The following is a 17,558-nucleotide window of genomic DNA, read 5'->3' as shown; positions in this document are numbered from 1 at the left end:
CTGTGTGCCTATTTCATCATCCCACAAAATATCAGCAGTACATATGTAAAGCACATTACATTCCAAACTCTTACTAACAGAGCTCACACAACACTCATCTGCTCGGAGTAATTACACAAAATGGCAGACATGTAGGCACTGAAGTGTTTTAGTAGAGAAATGTCAACAAGTGTTTGATGTAATAATTTGTATGTCATAAACACATGGGTTAACGTAAAACATGCTTAAAGCGGTATTAAACCCAAAAGCAAACATTTAATACATTACAGCTTACCAATTCATTAATATGGTGGCTGCATTTGTTTTCTTTTTAGGCTTTTTTACTTTAGTTTTACAGTAAGTCTGTTGTTTTTTTAAAAGCACAAGCTTTTCTGCAGCTGTAGAAGTAACTGGGTTGAGACAAACCATTTTCTACTATTAAGCCCTGTACACACGATCGTTTGTCCGATGAAAACAGACCGATGGACTGTTTTCATCAGACAAACCGATCGTGTGTGGGCCCCATCAGTTTGTTTTCCATCAGTTAAAATAAATAGAACATGTTTTAAATTTTTTCTATGGTTAAAAAAACAATAGAAAAAAACGATCGTCTGTGTGGAAGTCCATCAGTCAATAATCCACGCATGCTCAGAATCAAGTCGACGCATGCTCGGGAGCATTGAACTTTTTTTTCAGCACATCGTAGTGTTTTACGTCACCGCGTTTTGGCACGGTCGGATTTTTGACCGATGGTGTGTAGGCAAGACCGATGAAAGTCAGCTTCATCAGATATCCAACGAAAAAAACTAATCGGATTAGATTCCATAAGATATCTGATCGTGTGTACGAGGCTTTAGGGTTGCTTACAATAATCAGCCTAAGGCCTGATTCACACCTATACATTTTTTGTGCTTTTTGCAGATTTGCACTACAGTCCATTTATTATGGTTTCCTATGGAACATGTTCTTTAGTGCAAATCTGCAAAATGCAAAAAGCACTAAAAATGCATAGGTGTGAATCAGGCCTTATGTCCAAAAGGAACAAACCTGTTTGCTGTAACTGCTTGCAAAGCGTTAGCTGGAGTTTTGCTTTAATTTGTTAGTGTATCTAAATATACTACTACATCGAATGTCCCCTCACCCAGACTGACAATGCTGCTGTCTGCTATGCCTTGTGTGCTTAAGTTTTAGTAAAACCAGAACTCTGCATTCACTATATCTGGTCTCACACAAGACATGGAAATGCAAGTCTTTTAGTAAATATTAACTGCTAAATACCTTTTTTCATCAGCAGTTAGAGCAGTCTTGTGACTTCTACGGTGTCTGGTTAAAGCTTGTAGGAGGGGATTTCATTCTGCTCTGACTGTTCCATAAGGTTGATTCCACTTAGCAGAGGCACCTGTGTTAAAGGGGCCTAAGAAATTAGTCCAGCTCTTCAGAAGGTATTGTTTATGGATTGCTGAAGGCAGGTCTCTCATCAGGAATGTCTCTAGTGTCTGTCCTCCATGGAATGACTGTAATCTGAAAAGGAACATACCCTTATCTTTAGAGAAAATAACACTGAGCAATCATGCACCTAAATATTTTTCAACATGCAGAAAAATGCATATGATAGTGAGTGATACCAGCACATGTTTGCTAGGTCTCAATTTGCACAGTCAGCATTTGAATCTGATGCATCAGTTGCCATTACTGTACAATCTATGGCCACCAGGGATGGACTGGCCCATGGGACTACAGTGAGTTTCCCTGTGGGCCAATGGCTCAGTGGGCCAGCTTCAGTGACAGCGGACCGCCGCCCCCCTCCGCTCCTCTGTCTCTCCCTCCCCGCAGAGCTCACCTCCTCTCCCTCCCCGCAGAGCTCACCTCCTCTCCCTCCCTGCAGCGCTCACCTGGGGGAACTGAGAATCAGGGGGAGGACCAGAGGAGCATGGGGGAGGGAACAGACAGCTGACTCAACAGCTATGGCCTGGGAGTTTCTCACTTCTTCCTAAACTTGTCCCATAAGGGGGGCACCGAACTGATTCTTTGCCCCGGGTAAAATAATGTCTAGCTTCTCCACTGGTACTGCCTATAAGAGTACCAGTACCAACCGTTCTACTCTAATGAAGTAGAACGGCTAGTGGCTAGTAAAGGGGGAGAGGGGGCTTGGGTGGCCAGGGGGGGGGGTGCGGGAGTTGTCCGGCCGCCATAGGAGAGACATGTCAAAGTGGGCCAGTCTGGATGACGTTCAGGGCCAAATTTTTGTCCCAGTCCAGCTCTGATGGCCACCCTTATACAGCATTAAAAATATGAAAATGAGAATCTGATTGGCTGCTATTGGTGACACTTTTTTTCTGAAAAATAGGAAAATGAGAATCTGATTGGCTGCTATTGGTGACATCTCCATTTTTCTGGGAACGCTTTTGTTTTCCACTTCACTGCATACTTAAAATATTAAACAGGAATGTTTACAAAAACACTCATCATGCTTACTTCATAAAAGGACGCTTTCTGTTTGAATTTCATCATGTTAACATCATTTCCTCTGTGAATAAGAATAGTTTCTCTGCTTTGTAAAAAAAAAAAAAAAGTAAAAATTAAAAAAATATGCTTCTCTTCAGGGTCAAATTGGCTGCCACAAAAATTAGAAAAAAAAAAAAAGAAAGAAAAAAAAAAGCTTACAAGGACACTTCCACATTCTTCCATCAGAGCTGTGCGCCATATGGTCGCCATATCATTTACTTTGGATCACTGGAATCAAAGATGCAACTTTTTTTTTCTAATTTTAGTGCTTTTCCTCAAAGGAGACATTAATGACAAAAACCATATGGTTGTGGGAACACGGGGCCTTAATAAGTGCATTCAAACGCAGCTGTAACAATATGCATTAAAATCTTGTTTTCATTAAGCTAATGCAACCCGCAGACCCGCGATTCCATTCTACATTTATGGAGAAACATTTACTGGAAGGATATTAGACACCATCCTAATTACCTAATCTGGCACCAGAACTAGAACAAACAAAATTGCTTTGTATTACCATTTTTTTTTAAATTGAAAGAAGATGTTTATAGAATTGCTGAATTAAAAAAAAAAAGAAGGCAAGGAATGCTTTAACCGTGTCATACTTACTTTTACATTTGTCAATAGCAGCATTTCTGCTTTTCATTAGCTTCGAAAACTAGAGGACTAGAGGCTGCATTTTGAAACAATCGTAAAATATTTTTCGTGCTAATTGGGTCACTGTTAAAGTGACCCTTACCGGCGGTCCTTGTCTTTAATCTCCGGTGCTTTGCTGCTCCTCGGATAACACCTCCTCCCGCCACACCCTGTATTTTCTCCCACTCGTATTTCACTACAGGACATATGGGCCACCCGGAGAAACAACAATGTGCAGTTGGAGGAGAAGGTATTCACACACCCCCAAGTGTAGAATACCTACAACAACCAGGGAGCAGCAAAGTGCCATATGTGGTGACTGGGTCGCTTTATTGGAACGGCCATGAGACAAATACCTGGGATGTTCTAGCTTCAATTGATGTGTTTCCGGCAATCGTGCGTAGACACGTGGGTCATCTTTTTCATATGGCTGAATATGGTTTGGCTTCTGTCATTTCATGTTTTCTGTTTAGGAGTGTGAGATTTCTCTTAAGACTTATTTAGGTCTAACCCACAGCACAGTGGTGTAGTGGATGGCACTTTCACCTAGCAGAAAAAGGGTTGCTGGTTTGAATCCTAACCATGACACTACCTGCCTGGATTTTGCATGTTCTCCCTGTGTCTGTGTGGGTTTCCTCTGGGTACTCGGGTTTCCTCCCACACTCCAAAGATATGCTGGTAGGTTAATTGGATCCTGTCTAAAATTGGTCCTAATATGTGTATAATGTGAGGCCCCGTACACACGGCCGAGGAACTCGACGTGCCAAACACATCGAGTTCCTCGGCCAGTTCAGCCCTGAAGCCGCCGAGGAGCTCGGCGGGCCGAGAGCTCCCATAGAACAACGAGGAAATAGAGAACATGTTCTCTATTTCCTCGTCGAGCTCCTCGTCGGCTTCCTCGGCGAAATTGTACATTGTACGGGTTTCTCGGCAGAATTCAGCCAGAAACTCGGTCGGAAGCTGAATTCTGCCGAGGAAACTGGTCGTGTGTACGGGGCCTTAGTCCTACCTAAGGCCCCGTACACACGACCGAGTTTCTCGGCAGAATTTAGCCAGAAACTCGATCGGAGCCGCATTCTGCCGAGAAACCCGGACGTGTGTACACTGTTCTCTATTTCCTCGTTAGTCAATGGGGAAACTTGGCTCGCCGAGATCCTCGGCGGCTTCACAAGGAACTCCACGAGCAAAACGATGTGTTTTGCCCGTCGAGTTCCTTGGACGTGTGTACGGGGCCTTAGATTGTTAGCTCCTTGAGGAGCAGGAACTGATGTGAATGTACAGAATTTATATGTAAAACGCTGTATAAATTGACAGTGCTATATAAGTACCTAAAATAATAATAACCCACTGTAGCCCCTGGACAAGTTTCAGAAATTAAAGTGGTTCTAAAGGCAGAAGATTTTTTACCTTAATGCATATATGCATTAATGTAACAAACTTTCTAGGTGCAGCTCCCCAGCCCTCTCTTATACTTACCTGAACCTGAACTCCATTTAGATCCAACGGCATGCATGAGAGCAGCGGCTCTCCTGGGTCTCTCTCTCTCACTGGCTCACACAGCAGCGGGAGCCATTGGCAATCACAGCCAGTGAGCCAATGAGGAAGGAGTAGGGGCCGGGCTGAACCACGCTTTGTGTTTTGAATGAACAATGTCCTTTCACAGAAGCGCGGCTCAGAAGCAAGAGCCTTGTTATTGGGGGCACTTGGCAGGATGGAGGAGTCAGGACCACCAGCGGGGGACCCAGAAAGAGGAGGATTGGGGATGCTCTATGCAAAATCATTGCACAGAGCAGGTAAGTATAACATGTTATTAAAAAAGAAAAAAAGAAAAAACACAGCTTTTAGAATCACTTGAAGGTTTTTTTTCTTCTAGGGATGCCCTCTTTAGTGTTATTTAAAGTGTTAACACCAGTCGAAGGATATTTTTTTCAATTTTAGATAACCTGGGGAAGGGTTAGACTTCAGGCCCCGTACACACGACCGGTTTTCTCGGCAGAATTCAGCAAGAAACTCGATTGGAGACGTATTCTGCCGAGAAAACCGGTCGTGTGTACACTTTTCGCCGAGAAACCCGTCGGGAAACTCGTTGAGCCAAATAGAGAGCATGTTCTCTATTTCCTCGTTGGGCAATGGGAACATTTGGCTCGACGAGTTTTCTGACAGCCGAACAAGGAACTCGACGAGCAAAACAATGTGTTTTGCCCGTCGAGTTTCTCGGCCGTGTGTACGGGGCCTCAGGGTTTTGTTGCTGTCTCCAGATCTCCCAAAAATGCGTAAACTCTGTCAATTGTCATTGGAACAAATATCCCCATTGGAATGCATAATTTTATTCATTTCCCAGGGACAACTAAAAATAGTTTTTCCTCTTTCTCTCATGGTGTCTCAGCATTAATAGAGAAGTTAGATTTTCCCAGTGGGACAGAGATACAGATCCCCTCTAGTCAGTTGTCTTCAGAACCAGTGGCCCCATTGGAAGATGTCACCATAACAATCCGAGAAAGTGTATCTCCCATAGGGAACATAGACAGCACTAAAAAACATGACAGAGTTCTAATTCTTCCCCACGATATCTAAATTAGAAAAACATTTTGGCTCTCTATGGAGCCGGTTCAGACAAATTGCACAGGAGTTTTGTGTGTCTTCTGGTCCCTTTCAGGTCCGAATTCAGCCCAAAATTCGGACTGAAATCGAACCTGAAATGGTGAACAGGGACGCACCGGACCCCTGCTGTGAGCCATTCCACATTGCAGTGTGAACCCAGCCTTACTCTAGCTAGAATTAAATTTCATACCCCATGCATTTCCTGAAATGCATTAATGTTTTGCCATCTAGCATATGATATATACAGTTATTAAAGTGGAAGTAAAAGCAAAACCTAACAATCTCCCAACCCAATTCTAAGACTAATCTTTCTAACCCTTTAAAGAAAAGATTTCTATATTTATCTATTCTGAAGCCGCTCCGGTCTGCTGTTCAGCAGCGCCCTCTGTGTGCAAGATAAAGCCGACAATGGTTGGGAAATGCCTGGGAAGTGACGTCACAGATAGACTTACTATCGGGCTTCCGTTGTTGGCTGCCTCTTCTACATAATGAAACCGCCACTGACAGCTAAGCCTGGGACCGGACCGGAACGGATCCAGAATAGGTAAGTATAGTGGTCTTTACTTAACAGGGCTAGATAGATTAGGCTTAGAGAGTGAGTGGGATTGGGTTTAGAGTTAGGTTTGCCTTTACTTCTACTTTAACAAGTGTCATATTTTTTACAGCAGGATTTTTGTGATATGAATTTTGTAAATTTTAAATTCAGGGTTCAAATAGAATGTGCTGCTGTGCAGTCAGTGAATAGCAGTTGGCTCACATCCAGCTATCCTTTGGCAAATATCATCTGTACACAACATGGGCAGCATGTTAGTCATTTTTCCTAATTACCATTCAGGAATTTTTCTCTGTGAGACTGCAGAAATAAATGTATTTTCTTAGAATAATACTTCTGTCTTTCTGATGTCTGTGAAATATTATCTTATTTGCAGAGGATAACATCTCCACTTGTCAGCTTCACTGTTCATGGGAAAGAAGTGCTAGGGCTTTATCATGGAAACATAAAATAACTTTTAAAAGTTATCTGTCACCTACACACAACATATGTCTGAACAAGCTTATTATACAATGCAACCTGTGCTTCATTAACCAAGTAACAGTTGTACAGTTCTGTCAATATTCCCCTTTTTTAATATGTAATGCCGCGTACACACGATAGGTTAAACCAATGAGAATGGTCTGATGGACCGTTTTCATCGGTCAAAACCGATCGTGTGTGGGCGCCATCGGTTAAAAAAAAGCAAACTTGCTTTAAATCTAACCACACATGCTCAGAATCAAGTCGACGCATGCTTGGAAGCATTGGACTTTGTTTTTTTCAGCACGTCGTTGTGTTTTACGTCACCGCGTTCTGACACGATCGGTTTTTTAACCGATGGTGTGTAGGCGCGACGGACCATCAGTCAGCTTCATCGGTTAACCGATGAAAACGGTCCATCGGTCTGTTCTCATCGGATGGACTGATCGTGTGTATGCGGCATAAGGGAATATTCACTCCATGCAGTTAACTGTATTTGGTTGGGGTGGGGGGATTCCACAAAACTCCTAATAACCTTGTTTTTTTAAAAGGAGTATTGCTTATAGTCCACCAAAACTCAGTCACTGACATCCACAAACTGGATATAGAACATTAGAATGATTAGAGAACCACAAAGCTTGAACAAGTCCAGTAAGAATTTTATTTCACAGCACAAAATTAAACATAGATCATGTATTCAAAAGTCCAATACTCCATCCTCATCTTGAGTCAGACATTCGCTTTTGAATTGTAAGTCATTAAATCAAATTCTTACTGGGCTAACTCAAACTTGGTAGTGCTCTCATCTTTCTAATGTTCTATAGACTGCTCTAGGGACCCTTTGGAATACCCCCAGTTGACAGAGGGCTGCCCTAAGAAATTACTACATTATTCTGACCTTCTGTCTACCCTGGAGTACAGTGCGCAACCAACACATACCCACGGACTAGGTGGACATATACAGTACAGATAGCCATACCTTGGTGTATTGTCAGGAAATATGCAAATGACTCACCCACCTTTAAAACTCAGTTAAAAAACTATTTAAAAAGTTTCAGGTAAAAGCACAGAAATATTAAGTACCTTATTTTAAAAGCTTACTTTAAGTGTGTTGAAAAATTTCCTTACGATCAGCACAGCCAGCTATAGCCTGGGAGGTTGCCGTACTAACTAAGCAATGTTAGTGTGCCGATCTCCCCCCGCTGTGCTATTGTATTCTGACAGGGGGATACCCCCCTCCCCAACCCCCAGAACACACTTTTCAGTGCTTTCAGCCATTGACTGCTGGTCAGATACTGGTTTTCCAGGATGCCCATTCAGCGGAAGCTGGGCATGAGACCGGCTCCTAATGGACACGCAGCTGTACACACTGTCAGAATGTTGGTCAGTTCCTGTTGAATCGGCTGACATGCAGATTGTGTGTTCCCAGCTTTACTATCTGGATCATCAGGTGAAAAGAACTGAAGAAGCCTGAAAGAAGACGAAAACAGTCACCATGTCTAAAGACTGGTGAGCTGCGTTGTAAAAAATATTTATTTTTGGGTTGTGCACAGTTCCCCAAAAACATATATTGGTATTTAAACACTTTAGGGGACTTTGACTAATATATGTTTTTGGGGAGCTGTGCATAACTACTATCATTGCGTAATTCAGTCACTAAACACAGAATGTTGTAAATGGAATGCATTGGTAAAGATACTAGTACTCACTACTAAACAACCTGCAGTAGACAAACTATTACCACATTAAATAACCTTAACATTAATAGTTCAGATGGTTCCTCTGCTTTTTTACCCTGATAGCAGCTTTGCATGGAGTAAAGAACACAAGGAAGAATGATTATAGATTCTGTCAAACTGTTACAGGGATTTGAGAATAAAATGACATGCTTTCCAGAGATCAAAATTTGTAACAAGCTGTTACCTCTGTGTTTTCTGTATATTTCATAGGCCAATCTGCCTCTGCTGCAGCGGGAACTTCTGCACTGCGCAAGACTTGCCAAGCAAAACCCAGCCCAATACCTGGCTCAGCATGAGCAGTTGCTCCTGGATGCCAGCACCAACTCGCCTGTTGACTCATCAGAACTGCTTCTTGATGTGAATGAAAACGGGAAGAGGAGAACTCCTGATAGGTAAAGACCCAGATCTAGATTTTAAAACTTTGCAAACAAGTTACCATGAGTATTTTTACAGGTTTACATTATACTTTGGAGATATTCTAAAGAGGAAATTACTTATTGCTTTAGCAATATCGCTGTTTCTGCATGAGACTTATCAGTTTAGTTCTCAAAACTGGGAAGGTAGTATAATAAGCAATGTGCAAAGAATAGTCATAAGACATTTGTTTAAATGCAAGTGAAACCGGTCAAAAGTGATATTTTAGAATTTGATACATGCTAATGGTATGAATCACCAGCGGACATCTTCTAGATCTTTGGCTCCATTGCTGAGACCTGTTGACCTGAGTTCAAGCTGTCCTGCATGGCCATTATGATAAAGTATCACTCCCAATTTTGGACTTTTATGTATTCTATAATATTGTTCAAACAAGTGGTAGGTAGGAGCAAAACCCAGAAATCCATTGGGGAGCTCTTCAAGATGGAGCAAGAACTTTAAAATGCCAAGAGATGTATCTATATATTAATACTTCCTTGCTCTTAAACTCAGTTGGATAACACTAGAATCATTTTGAAAAGGGATTCTCTGATCTTATGAGATTAAATTGGATCTTTTTGGACTTTGCAGAAAACACTGTGGGGGAGAATTACTAAAACTGGTGCACGCAGAATCTGGTGCAGCTCTGCATAGTAACCAAACCAATTCTAGGTGTTATTGTCAAAGCTTGCTCGAACAAGCGGAAGTTAGAAGCTGATTGGTTACTATGCACAGCTGCACCAGATTTTGTGTGCTCCCGTTTTGGTAAATCTCCCTCACTGTATTGCAAAAAAACACCCCTGCTCATCACACTGAGAAATACGTTATGGGATGCTTCTCATCAGCAGGGATTGGGAACATGGTCAAGACTAAGGTCAAGATGGATGCAGCCCAAGACTTAGGTCAAGATGGATGTTTTTAGGGAATATTTGTTTCACATTACAAGGAATTTGAGACTGGATGGAGGTTTACTTCCAGCTGTACAATCACCATGAGCCAAAATTACAGTGTTGTTTAAAACCAAAACCTGAGTGTGTTAGAATGACTCAATGAAAGCCCAGACCTAAATCCTATTGAGAATCTGTGACAGGCTTCTTTATCCCATACAACTGTAAAACAACAGAGATACTGTTAAGATCCAGATGTTAGATTGACTCAGGTGGATGAAAATGTATGCAACCAACACATGCCCTCTTTCATTATTTGATAATTTTTTCATGTCCCAATTAAAAATAGATCAAGAACATTGTATATGTAACACCCCACGGTTTGGAAGGACAAATACATTTCCATTGTATATCTTAAATTGTCCTTATTTTTTACCTCTCTGTCTCTGGATGGTTGGCAATCCTTCTGTCTCCAGTATTTGTTAACTAGCATGGTGATATCATAAGATTAGGAAAATATTGTAGTGGATTGCACAAAAAGTCCTAAAAATTTTAAACTTTGCTGTGCAAAGCAGAAAAACATTTTAAAAGCTTAGAAAACTTACCACTTGCTTATTACAACTCCTTTCGATTGTACAGGTCTAGCAGCACAAGATAAGTTCAGTTCAACAAATCATCTTTCTCCTTCCAATATCTTAGTGCAGACTAAATACAATTTTTATTTCTAATATGCTCATAAAATAAGCCTTATCTGGCTGCTCCACTCGCCCTGGCCCCACAAATGCTTCCAGAAGACATTCCAAGAAATATGTTCTAAGAATAAAATAATAAAACATGGTTAGAAAGAAGAAAGACGTTTAAATTACAAGGTCTAGTCGCTTTCATGTTTCTTTCATAGTTCCAGTATAACATATATGTGGTTTTAGTCTGGTGCCTACTAACATATGTCTATAGACTTGATATGTTTTATTATCATGGAATGCAGCTAAATGGTCTGTCAAAAGTACACAGTATATGTATAACAGGATGTGGATTGGAATGGCTTTCTGTGGATATTTATAAAAACAAAATCCATCACAAGTGATACACCATTCTGTTTAGATATCCACTAGTATATTGAAATCTGTCACTGGCAGTAATATATTACTTAATCTAGCTTTAGTACAGGTGCCTACCAGGAACCTGGAGGGCCACCAGTTTGGGATGAGCTACCATGTATAAAATACAAAAAACCTGGGGCACTTCAGCAGCATATGGCAATCATTTGTTTATTAAGTTGTCACAATAATAATTATGATTGCAATGCTTAAGTAAAGTCTCCATACAATGCAGGAGTGCCCAGGCAGAAATTGTGCCTTCTGTTAATGATTATATCATTGAGGAGATTAATATGAACCCCAAAGTATGCCTGTGCAAGCACCCTAAAGTACTATTTATTGAAAGTAATGTAGGCATTTGACCTTTCACTGTGTGTGGTCCAAGATATGACCTTATCCAGATTTGGATTATAATGTTCAGCACCAGTCCCCGGCTCTAGTACAAATGACACCCCAGTATGACTTCAGAGTAAAACTATCACTCCTTTTTAGAAGACGCCTGGCTATGCAGGCATGATATGACCACCCCTAGACATCTTTGCCAGCCTAATATTCCCTAACATGAACAGCAGAAGACCATTCATGTCCAGTTCTATTCAAAGATGAAAGTTAGGTGTTCTGCATACACCTCTAGCTTTGGCTTATCTGGGACAAAACATTGCGATCAATAAAGGTTTTGTAGCCTGTGAGATCGCTCTTCTCCCCGATGAGCTGATGCCAACAATTTCTGAAGTTGCATAATAAACACTGAACCATTGCCTGATCCCACCAAAAAATATTTAATTTGCCCATTATCTAATTCTGTGAGTACCTTTACCAGGTTGCATGAAACGTTGTTTGCTGGAATTATTGAATAGCAAATGATGCAACAGAATAACAGTGGTATATATTAAAACATTTGCAGACTCACTTATTTAGACAATTTTATAGCAATATCAGATTTTATCATTTATGCCCTTACAGCAACTCTGTCACTTAAAAAAAAATCTTAAAAAATGTTGCTTGCAAAAAAAAAACTAATAGACTCTAAGTACTAACATTGCGCCTTCAAAAGCTACAGCCTCTGGCAGAATTTCAGCATCTGACAATTCAAGGTGTGTCAGATGCCTTTGTATCCTGTTGCGTGCTCTGGTTCTGTTCAACAGCCCTTAGTCCATTCATAGCACAAAATTAACACAGGGGCCAGTGGGAAAAAAAATCACAGAGCACACTGGAGAATAGCACAACCAGGCATCTGACATTTGCCAGATGGGAAGACTCTGCTGAAGAGAGCAAAGTGAGGACTTGCTGCCTGCTAAAGAAGTTAACATTACAATTTTTTTCACAGCACCTTTTTTAAGATTTTATTTTTTTTGCTTTAAATTATGCAAAGAGAAAAACACTTGCTCATAACCAGCGGCTATGGCTCGCTGAATTTTGCACCTCTGTCGTATATAAAATAAATCTGTTTATGTCAAGGGCACCAAACAGACCTTTTTTTTGCAAATACCTTTATTAGTAACAAAACAAAAACAAAAAAGCAAAAATTGCAGTTTTAAGGAACTGGCATTCTTCTCCGAGTCTATTTGTTGCATTCTTCTTTGTTGGGGATGTCAGCACAAACTCAATCTTTTCAAGCGTGAAATTAGAGATGTCAAACATTTTAGCCAGAAGCTGTTTTTCTACAACTCATCCCATGCAAATTTCTTGTGAAGAATTGTCCACAGGAAAAAAAAAAATATTAGTACATAATGTTCTCTGGTCCAGTAATTACTTCTTTTGTGGGTTTTTAGATCTATTTTTGATAACATTTATTTAAAATATGTTCAATTTAATTTAAACCACAGTTCATTATAGAATATCATGATGAAAGTGTCTGAAAGAAAAAATAAACATTTTTGTTGCCCTTTGCTGTCAGGTTTACTGTTTTATGGTTTATAATTCCATATGGAAGTCGTTTTTATTTGTGACTATTTTTGAAGATACCTCATATGCAATTTAAACACCGCCTCTTTACAGATCTGCACCTTTTGTACTACTAACTCTCTTAAGAATTTTAGTTTGTGGAAGGATTTAATATCACAATGATTGACAGTTGAAGTGCTGATTGACAGTTAAACTCGTCACACCGAAATATGTCAATAGACATAAAATTATTGTTGCCCCATCTGATCAGTTATGGTTGTGGCACAGTTATATCTATGGCACTTCTCTTGGCTGGTCAGCTGTTGTGGGTCCCTTTTATGAATCATTTTTTTTAATCGATCTGCTTAATTGTATTTCCAAAGTATGTTACTATTTTGTACCCCAAAGAAAGTCGACAACTTACTGAACACAACTTCCCTCTTTCATAGTTATAATCTTGAAAGATTAGGGGAACTGAGTGAGTTTATAGATTTTTTTTTCAAGTGTGATCTTGGTGGTGGGCTCATACTTGTACTTCAGACCATCAATTAATATGTATGGCCCCACCTTCCCCTGGCTTATCTAAAAGCAGAACCACAGTTACAAGAAAATAACTCACAAAACTAGCATAGTTAAACATGACATTTCCAAATATATTAATGACCTTCATTGGAAGAAGCAAATGCAGCATCTGCTTTTGTCACTCGCCTGCCTGATTCCCAGTACTATGCTTCTGGCCAAAGTATATAGGTAGGAAAGATGGTCACCATAAGTGGTAAGGCTGGTCTTTGTCCATCATAGGAGACATGACTTTGTATCATGCCTCTATGGCAATCTTTTGGATTCAAATGAAGGAAACCTAAAACCCTAGAGTGAGTGGACAATTTATCCTTACAGTGAGGAAACTATTTCTTCAGTCATTTAATTGACCAGTAGAGGCACTATATGGAACTATAGAATGTTTGCCAGTTTTTGTAATGAAGGTGGCCGGTCCACATTTATTTTATTTATATTATAACATATAAAGTTATGGAACCTGCTATCCTCAGTTTGCTACCTACATCTGTTCTTGGAAGTGGTATGTGCATCGTACCTTGTGTGGTATGAGTGTAGCTGACTGGCTGAGTAAGATTACCCCTTATGACACACCAGAAACACTGTGATAATTATAAGCCACATAAAAAATGTGTAGCATTTGTTTGCTTTCATTAAATTGGCTATTAAATGAGCAACCATTTTCTGACATCAACTGCCCAGTGAAGTTTTATGTTGCCAGGCAAAACAGTCATTCAAGGGTCTGATTATTCATAATGGAGCAGTCAGAAATGTGAAGCATATGTATTTGTAGTGGATGCCCAATTTTCACAATCCTAGGAAGGAAAGGATCGTTAGAAAGTTCTTCATTTTTATTTCCATTATACATTATTATATTAATTAGACCTCTTTTAAGAAGCTTTGTCTAATTCTGACCTAGCTTGTGTATTCTTTATTAGCCTTTCTTGCATTCAAATCTGTTCAAAGAGAGGGTATAACAGCACATGCGAAAAAACTTATGCCATTGAAGATGAAATATTATTTTCTAAATCTGCTCCGTGTCAGCACTAATATGTTATTTGGTATCTATTCTACTGCCTGTGATGTTATGCTGAAGTCTAGATTTAGGCTTAAAAGGCGTTTGCAAGTTTGACAGGGAAGCTTTATGTTTTACGGAATGTTTTCTTGGTGCATATGGTCTGACACGGATGAGCAACCACGGTGAGATTTTGGTGTCTATTAAACTGGCTCATTAAAAAGATCAATCTGTTTCGATAATAACACTGGGAGCTATCAGTCACTGAAAGAGTAAAAAAAGGGGAAAAAACTTGACACGTGAGTGGAAAACACAACTAAGTAATTCATACGTGACATGTCACAGTAGAAGGGAACTCATGTTTATTGCTCCATTAGGCTCCATTCTCAGCAAGACCAATAATTGTTCTGTACTGCTGTTCATTTTGTATGAATATAAATTTTATATTACACTATAATATATATATTTTTATACCAGGTAATCTTCCTTCCCCTTCCCTGTGCTTTGTGAGCTTAGGTTTCATGGCCACACCATGTAAACACTGCACTGTTTACACTCTGTCTGCATTGCTCTTGTAACTGCAAAAAGGGACGACAACAAAGGCATCTACTTCACATACCTGGATGGATTTCAGAAAGAAAACAAGCATATATTCATTCTGCAAAGTAGATGTTCACTTAACAGAGTGAATATGGGGCAGTTAAGTCCTGTGCCACAGAAAAAAATAGACATTTCCTTGTGCACGATTGGATGAGCTGACCTTTGTATAGTCTAGTGGTAAATAAGTCACAATTAGGCTGATTTCCTAAAGGAGTTGAACATATTTATGTAATAAAATGTGTGTGAATATTTACTTCAAGTATCCATTAATGTGCAGATTAAATAAGTAAACAAGGATTTTCTTGTTACATGTTTGGATAAATAAAGTAAATCTTCACACAACTGATTGCGTGTGTATTTTCAACTCGTTTTGTAAATCAGCCTCAGTATCTTGACAGGAGCCATAAATTATGGTTTCTATGCTGTAGTGCACAAGTGCAAACACTGGAGATCACAAACTGCTAGAAGCCCACAACCTGACCCCTGGAAGTACAGCATAGGCTGTTTACTTTGTAGAGTTTGTTTACATTGTAAAGTGAATGTAAGTAAAAAATGTAACCTGTGTTTATTTTGAATGCCCAAACTTAAACCAGTAACATTCCAAAACAGTGTTTTTGTTAGCACATGATATGGAGATTGAAGTGACCTTAGTCTGACTTTATTAATCACTTTGTTAAATAAAAAGTTTCTTCTTCTCCGATTCCACTGACTAATTTTCTTTTGTAAATGTCAAGCAGATTACTTTCCTTTCCACAGTTTCAATGCAGACATAGAAAAGCTGAATGTAAACAGAGCAATGTTTTCATGGTTGGGACCAGTGATGATGGCTTTCAAAGGAAAGGAAAGTCAGATCTAGTTGGTAATATTTTTAAAGTTGTATGGTAAAACCTGGATTAATTGAAAGCTCTATTTTGATGTGAAAGTGCAGTTATGTTTTAAAATGAGTTGGCTAGCTTGGCGCTTGCAATATCTTTCCTTTCTCACATCCCTCCCTAATTTGGTCAAGCCTGCACCCACAAAGCTGGACTTAAACTTCTTTGCATTTCTACATTAAAGGAGTTTTATTGTTTTGTTATATGATAGCTCTTTTTCACAAGCATTGGGGAGGGTATTTGGCTTTGAGATGACTCAATCTGCCTTGTAGAAACCATTGGGCGTCAAGAATTGTCCCTTGATGTACATGATCTTTGCTGTATTTTTCATCACATAAGGGAGTTAAAATACATTTAAAAGACAACTGCAGTATGTTATACACATTCTTTTTTTCAGAACCAAAGAAAATGGCTTTGACAGAGAGCCTTTGCACTCAGAGCATCCAAGCAAGCGGCCGTGCACTATAAGCCCTGGCCAGCGGTTCAGTCCAAATAATGGCTTATCCTATCAACCCAATGGTCTGCCTCACCCTACCCCACCACCACCTCAGCATTACCGTTTGGATGATATGGCAATTGCCCACCACTACAGGGACTCATACAGACACCCCAACCTCAGGGACAGAAACAGACCTATGGGTAAGAGCTCTAGAGGTCTTTCCATATTTCTCCTGTGGTAATACAACTTTGTGGAGAATATTAAAGGAGAATGAAGGGAAAAATGTACATAACCTTTATTTAGTCCATTAATATAATAATGTTTAAGTTATTTTACTATGTGCTTGTGTCATTCTTCATTATATTAAACCTCCACCATCCCCTGTATACCAGCTAAAGTTTATAATCAGGTTGATGGAGAATGCCTGTATGCTGGAATTGGAAAGAATGTACAGAGCATAAGTGACTGACACAATTCTGTCTACCAGGTCTTTGATATGCTGCTCTAACAGTTACATGAACTGGAATTGCCTTGAGGATGTGTTTATTACAAACCTGTGCTCACATAAAGCACAACTTAGAGGACAACACTGTTACATGAAAGCAGTAACCAAAATGTGCCATGGCTTATTGTCACCAATTATGTCTGAAAAGCACCATTAGAGCCCTTCACCTCTTCCCTAAATTGCCAATGATTCCCATTGGCATACATTCGCTAATTATGTCACAAGAGCACCACTATAGTCCTTCACCTCTTCCCTAAAATGCCAATGACCCCCTAGTAGCGGGTGTATATATAAATCCCACCAATATCCAAAAAAGCATTGCTATAAGCATTATTTTGGTATAGACATTTTAGAGGCCTCCACTGGAGCTTTACAGACATGTTTAGTAACACTAATGGTAAGCTGTGGCTTTTTTATTGGTCCATTATATCCAATGACGTCTTGTTCTGTAAGTTTTTATGTCAACACAGGTTTACAGAGTTCAGGCATGGTTCAGAATGAAAGATTGAGGCTACTCAGAGTAACAACTGCAGTCTTCAAAATGGACTGTCACTCTCAATAAGTAAACAGTTCTGTTTCAAGAAGGAAACACTAAGAAATAGCTACACTGGAAAAGGAAAGGTTACAAAGCCAGTCAGTGACCATAAGGACTGATAAAAAGGGATTGTCTTCTTTACTTTGGCTAGAGTTTTTCCTTAACACATTTAGTTCTGTGGATGTTAAGTAAATAAGGTTTTGGCCATTGTTATAGTACAAAATATGATATAAAAAATAAAAGTCAATAAATCACATTTTGCTATTGATTTTGGTGTAGG

General features: G+C 39.7%; 1 protein-coding gene across 4 annotated transcripts in view; it reads left to right on the top strand.

Annotated features, from left to right (window-relative positions):
* The window catches only part of RUNX1T1 (RUNX1 partner transcriptional co-repressor 1), a 195,636-nt gene that overhangs the window by 144,229 nt on the left and 33,849 nt on the right, over window positions 1-17,558 (top strand). For all 4 annotated transcript variants that reach the window (XM_040354624.1, XM_040354625.1, XM_040354623.1 and 1 more), the window contains exons 5-6: window positions 8,686-8,867; window positions 16,197-16,438. In XM_040354624.1, coding sequence (XP_040210558.1) covers window positions 8,686-8,867; window positions 16,197-16,438 — 424 coding nt within the window. The remainder of the gene's footprint in view (window positions 1-8,685; window positions 8,868-16,196; window positions 16,439-17,558) is intronic.

The sequence above is a fragment of the Rana temporaria genome, chromosome 5, assembly GCF_905171775.1.
Source record: "Rana temporaria chromosome 5, aRanTem1.1, whole genome shotgun sequence".
NCBI classification, from domain to species: Eukaryota; Metazoa; Chordata; class Amphibia; order Anura; family Ranidae; genus Rana; species Rana temporaria.
The sequence above is the reverse complement of the archived record's forward strand: the minus strand, read 5'-3'. Positions and strand labels throughout refer to the sequence as shown.